Genomic DNA, 6,677 nt, shown 5'->3' on the forward strand with positions numbered 1-6,677 from the left:
ATCCTCTGAAACATCTTGATCTATCCATGTGAAGTACTTGCAAAGAGGAGGCGGTGACTGCATAGGATAAAAAAATTTGATGTTAGGATTATGAGTTGAAGTTGGACAAAATTTGAGATTACTCTTTGACCATACCGGTGGTACGTCATATGCGTTTGTTGGTAGCCTCGGATCATGTGCATAGTTGGGACACACAAAGAATCTTCTCCCTTCCGTCCATAACTTCTTGCGGTCAGTGGACACCTTCACCTTGCAAACATCTCCACACCAACATGATGGAGTTTTCTTAACTTTTTCCGTCACCTCGTCCAGCTTGGCGTTCTCCCACTTGTTCGGCATGTCTTCACGATCAGCACACGGCGGCCTCGTCATGGAACCGGATGAAGCCATGCCTACAAAAATATGAGTGGTTGTTAGTGAAAGATATCAATACAATGAATAGAGAAAATGAAATAAGAGTGATTACACAAAACAGCAAGTACCATTCATATTATTTCAACCATCCGGATTAAGCAAAACATCAATAGGCCTTCCTCTATCGATCCTCCTCGTCCTAGTAAGACCGGAAGAACGACCACCAAGAGTAGTTCCTCCTCGTGCACTACCTGTAAGACTAGTCCGTCCTCCACGACCACCAGTCCTACCTCCTCGTGTGCCACCGGAACCTCCTCTACGAACACCTATTTGGCTAGAGCGAGGGTTGGCATCGGTCCTTGGTTTTTTGGTGCATGTCCTAACATTGTGTCCCGGATCGTCACATTGTCCACAGTTGTTGATGTCCGGTGGCTCCATGAAATGACCGCTACCAAACTGTTTCATTCCGGTGTAACCAGCTAGATCATCCATGTCACTCCTAAACCTCTTCTTTCTTCTTCTTCCCTTTGTAGGTACCATGAGTTCAGGGTCAGGGACAATATGTGGGCCATCATAGTCAGGCCACTTTGACTGGTCAAGGAAAGGATGAAATCGAGACGCTCATGTCAACCTCGTGGCTTCCAATGTGAACTCCTGCAACCACACGGTCCTCCCATCAGAAACATGCAAGTTTCTCGCCTTGGCCGCCGTCATCAAATGCGAGCACGGCCAGTGGTACTTATGAGGCCTCTCACACTGACACCACCCGTTCTTGAGGTCCACCTTATACGCAACACCGTCGTAAGCCACACCATCTCGTGTTGTGCCACCTGGCTCGTCCACCTGGTAGATCATTTCTTTGTCGTTGAATCTAATGATTTGTTGATGCGAGGACTTCCCTGCTTGAAACCTCAACCAATCATCAACATTGTCGGGATACTCTTTTTTCTCACCTATCCATTTGGCGGTGGTTTCAGAATGCCTAAGAAAATACTCGTTCAGCTTGAAGAAGGTGTATTTCAGTATTGCAGTCACCAGCAAAGAACGGACGCCCTTAAGCACATTGTTGAAGCATTCAACCATGTTGCTCGTCATGTCACCGTATCTCCAACCTCCTTCATCGTAAGTGCGTGACCACTTATGCTTCTCCCCATAATTCCTTTCTAAGAATGCTCTTCCACCTTTGTTCTTTGCCAAAGCCTTGAAGAGTTTGTCATACCAGATTTTGAAAGAACTGACGGTGAATGCCACACAAACATGGGTAAGGTCTTTGCAAAACTCCTTGCTCTTGCATGCCCGATAAAAGTTCGCCACGAAATGCCTCATGCACCATCGGTGATGAAGCTTTGGAAGCCCAGGAATGACAACTTCTATGGCTTTGAGGATGCCATGGTGCCGGTCCGATATAATGCATACCTGCCTCTTCCCAATCACCTTGGTCCTCACATGCCCTATGAACCACTCCCAATTGTCGTCATGCTCGGAAGGAACTAAAGCAAAGGCCACCGGCAGCACGTTATCATTGGACGAATGAGCCATTGCCACCATTAGTGTGCCCATGTATTTGCCGGTCAAAAAAGTGCCATCTATAGACAACACCGGACGACAATGCTTAAATGCCTCGATGCATTGCCCAAAACTCCAGAAGGCACGATGAAACACTCCGTCAATGTCCTCAACCCCATGCTGCATGCATGGGTTCTTATGTGAAATGGCTCCCAACATCCTCGGAAGAATATTGTATGCGGCCGCATAATCACTATGCAACATCCTAATAGCATTTGACTTGGCCTTCCATACCTTCCCATAGCTGACCTTGTATCCGTACATTTTTTCAAGAATACTCATTAGAAACTTCACCTTCACGGTTGGGTCATGGGATATCTCATTCAATAATTTGTAGCCAAGAAACTCTGAAGTGAGTTGACGGTGGCCCTTGCTTCGGTCAGCTTTGTCTGGAGGTATGCACTCGTGAGTAGCTACACAACTTTTCAACTCCCATTGCCCCGTTTCTTGAATTTTTCTTCCACGAACCTTCCATTTACAACCTTCTTTGTCACACTTCACGGTGTACCGCACCTCTTGGTTCGAATGACCAAAAACAAATGGCCTATGGTTCCGAATGGCATAGTCACTCAACCACATCTTAAACTCTTGGAAGCACCCAAACTTGATGCCTTTTTTCAAATGAGCATTCTCGTCCTCACCCTTTGGCCTTGGATCACCGACTCTCGGGCACGGTGTTGGTTCAACCAACCCAAGTCTCATGCCACCATCAACAATGGCATGGTCGGTAAGGCTAAGATCACGAAACAATGGGGGTCCTCTTTCCTTGCCATGCACCTCCGTGAAGAATTGATTTTCTTGCACCGTGAATCCATCTTCGTCCAAATCTTCCTCAGGACCCTCGTCATCCGAGCCATAACCACACATACGGTTATAAGGGAGGCTACGATCCATGTCTTGTTGATGGACAATGACATCCAAGTTACCTATTGGATTGTAATGAATCTCTTCTTCTTCCGCATAAGCATCATCATCATCAACATGATCCATAGCTAGAATCTTTGGGTCTTCAATTACTATGGCTCTATCATTCATCTCCGCTTCATTTGATTGACTACTTGGTGGTTGGCTATAAGAATTGGGGACATACACATCAACCCTAGCATCATGTATTGGGGAGGAGGCATGCCGGTTCAAGTCAATTTGTAGCAGAGGAGCATCAACCTTGCTGGCAAATAATTCAAGTGAGTTGTCTTGTGATTGCTCTACTTTACCCTTATACACCTTCCAATGCAATTCCGAGGTGATAGGCATACTCTTCAACCGAGACTTCACCCCCACTCCAACATCATACCTTCCAATAAGTTTAACCTCATCACTTGGGTCCATCCAATGTAACACACTTCTAACTTTCACAACTACATCCTCATAGGTTGGGCTATACTCAAATACCATGTGTTCTTCCCCTTCATCGTCATTGCCATTCATAAATGTCTCCTTATCCAAATAATGGAGATTCACAAGACTACCCATCTAAATAAATTTTAGAAAATGTCAACGATAACCGGCAACATAATATGGGACAATATCCATTGTGCATCCCATGGATCAATAAAAGTTCTATGCAATACATTTAAGCAACAAAACAAATAACAACTAAAGAACAAAATATCATGGGTTAACCCTAACAACTAAAAAATGACTTTGCTTAACACTAACCCTAACCCTAGAAATAACCAAAACAATAACCATAGATCTAGCTACAAACAACAAAGTTAGCACACTAACATGGTCAATCACACATATACAACCCTAGATCTAGATCTACCATCCATCAAATTCATTGATTTCACACAAAAAGTAGCACAACTAGGGTTTGGATAAAAGAAATCAATGCCATCAAATAAGTTGATTCCAACCAACCAAAAAGAAGAAAGTGGGTGAGGTACCTTGAGTGATGAAAATTGCCTAAATCCACCGGAGAAAACTCAAGCAATGGAGATGAATTTGATGGAGCCCTAGGATGGGGGAGAGAGGGGGAGAGGGGCTCAGCTCGGGGAAGAAAGGATTTGGGGGCGAATGGGTGGCTTGTGGGCCCACCTAAACCCCCAGCCATTGGTTTTGTGTAAAAGGCATCTACCGCCACCGTCTCTGACGGTAGGCTGCCTAGACCTACCGCCACGGCCAGTGGCGGTAGCCACTTATCCATGCCAGCAGGTAGACGGCGCCGTCGATGTTGACCGGGTCCCTACCGCCAGAGCTGGCGGCGGTAGGGTGTTCTAGCCTACCGCCAGATCGGGTGGCAGTAGGAAAAGGGTCAGATCCGAATTTTTTTCCCCAGAGGGGTCAGATGCGGCTTAACGTGCACAAAAGGGTCAAAACAGTGAATTTGGCCACGAGAGGCAAGAGGAGCACTTGTTTGCTGAAAAAGAATCACGGATCACCATCTGGCGTGTAGGTTCTCCTCCCTCTTTGTAGGCCGATAGGGCATGCTTTGGTTGGTTGCCAAAAATTGGACAAAGTAAGTTGGCAGCCAACCAAATTTTTGGCTTGCCTGTATATTGGCAAACCAATGTTTGGTACCAAACCAAGTAGCCACATAGTATTTCACGGACATGCCTTTTGTGTCATCCTCGCAATCTACTATGGCTCTCATGGTTTGTACTCTTGAGTTTTTCACCATCGGTTATCGACCTGCCTTGTAAGGGCTGTCACAACGCGTTTTCACCTTTCCGGTTGAGCCTGCCTTGTAAGGGCTGTCACAATGCGTTTTCACCTTTCCGGTTGAGCGAATCATGCGCCTCTTCAAAAACTATGAGGTTAACCCATCTTATTTAGGTTTGGTCTTCTGCAGTTTTGTCATAAGAGGCACTGCAAAATATTAAGATACGAAAAATGAAGCTAGAAATGTTGGCTATGATTCTTTTTTTACATGTAATGCCATGTTTATTTTAGATCTTTGTTGTCGGTATTATCATCCGACGTACTCATTTTCCAAAACTTGACAAAAGATATACTCCTCCTTTAGGAAATAACTTTTGAACTAAAACCACGCCAGTTATTTCTTAACCGATGTAATATTTTTTTAGTATTATTATTTCTTTTTGAAAAGAATAATGCACATAAGTACCGAGTCAAAACTTACACATGTAAATTTTCACAAAATTACTTAATGCACAAAATTCTCTACCTCATTTAGTTTTTTATAGCAAAAACAATGTTTTTTAAGTCTTCCCTTAAAACTATCCCATGTAAGTTTTCACAAAATAATACATATGATGATTTGCAACATGTATGAAAATGACTTGAACCATATCATTCTCCTTTTTACCTAGGTCGCAAACAGTCATTTATCTTACGAAAACTTACACGTGCACGTTTCAAACTAATACATATGTACGTGATCTTTTCAGAATTTTTCAATGCATAGAAATATGTTTTCAGTTTTATGAAGTAAGTTCCAGTGTACCCTGATTCCAAAAATCATCTCCCATGTTCTCTATATTCCTTATTATAATCTTTATACTTTCTTTGCTGGACCAATAAGTAGATCTTTCATTTTTGTTCAAGTAAAAAACAGGACGAGCACGCAGATGATGTCGGAGGCCTTCTGTGCTGTGTCCGTGTAGGTACGATCATACTACCATGACGACAGGTCACACGTACACGAGATATTTGCACGTACTGTGTACAAGGGAAAACATGTTACAGTTCGAGCTTCTAGCACATGGCAATTGCCAAAAAAGAGGAGAAGAAGCACACACACAAGGCATGCATATTTCCCGGCGGCTATGGCGGCGCCGTTTCGTTGGCCATGGCGCCGACGATGCAAAGCGCGTTGGCCGTGAGGTGCAGGAGGCCCGCGACGTGGCCGCGCACGGCCTCCCTCACGCCGCCGCCGCCGGCAGCCTCGCCCCTGAACCCTTCCATGCACATGTCGCCGTCGGTGAGCGCCGCGCTGGCCCACGTCCGCACGCTGTCCACCTGGAACCTCACCGTCCTCTCCTGCGAGTGGCCCTGCTCCGCCTCGGCCCCGACCTGCGCCATGGCCTCCACCGACTGCCTCAGCATGCCTACGGCGTCCCCGAGCATGCTCACGCAGTCCCCCGCCGCCTCCGCCGCCACGGGCGGCAGGCGTCCGGCCACCATGCCCCTCATGGCCGCCGTCGCGTTCCGCACGCCGGCGAGCGTCACGTTCAGCGCGGCGCACGCCAGCCTCGCCGGGCTGTCCCCCACCGCGGCCGCGTACGGCGAGAGCGTCGCGTCGCACAGCGCCGGGTACTCCGTCCCCGCGCACCACGCCCTCACGAAGCTCGCGTTGTTGCCGCCGCCCGTGCCAGCGGCGGCCGACGGCGCCGCCGGCCGCGCCGCGACGGCGAGGCCGCACCAGCACGAGAGGAGCAGCCACAGGCAGCCAACGGTGCGCGCCATGGCTCCGGAACGAGCGTACGTGCGCGGCTAAATGCGGCAACGTGTCGACGCGTGTGTTGCGGTGTGTACGAGTTTTTCCGTGGAGCGCGCGGGGTCGTGGGGTTATATAGTGCGGGCGCGCGGCCGAGGGGATAAGGGCGCGGCTGGCGTATGGCCGTATGGGCGCGCGCTAGCTGAAAAGATCGCCGGCTCGCGCTCGCTGTTCACATGCCTGCCATCCCATCCGTGGCCCAGAGCTTAATTGTGACGACGTGGCTCATGGTCGGCATGCACGTAACCCAAGCTACGTCGCGATCCAAATGGTTACACAAATTCATCTCTCTCTCTCTCTCTCTCTCTCTCTCTCTCCCTCTCTCTCTCTCTCTCTCTCTCTCTCTGCAACTTGC

At 47.8% G+C, this 6,677-nt stretch overlaps 1 protein-coding gene across 1 annotated transcript; it reads right to left on the reverse strand.

Moving 5' to 3' along the window:
• Positions 1-5,364: 5,364 nt before the first annotated feature.
• Positions 5,365-6,372, reverse strand: LOC119336579 (21 kDa protein-like). The gene has a single exon (XM_037608626.1). The coding sequence runs from the start codon at positions 6,289-6,291 to the stop codon at positions 5,650-5,652; it is 642 nt and encodes a 213-aa protein (XP_037464523.1). The 5' UTR covers positions 6,292-6,372; the 3' UTR covers positions 5,365-5,649.
• Positions 6,373-6,677: the final 305 nt, after the last annotated feature.

Source organism: Triticum dicoccoides, chromosome 1B (genome assembly GCF_002162155.2).
Source record: "Triticum dicoccoides isolate Atlit2015 ecotype Zavitan chromosome 1B, WEW_v2.0, whole genome shotgun sequence".
NCBI lineage: Eukaryota > Viridiplantae > Streptophyta > Magnoliopsida > Poales > Poaceae > Triticum > Triticum dicoccoides.

Excerpts from the sequence above, each read along its gene's own strand:
- LOC119336579 (XM_037608626.1), bottom strand. The coding sequence starts at position 6,291 with ATGGCGCGCACCGTTGGCTGCCTGTGGCTGCTCCTCTCGTGCTGGTGC.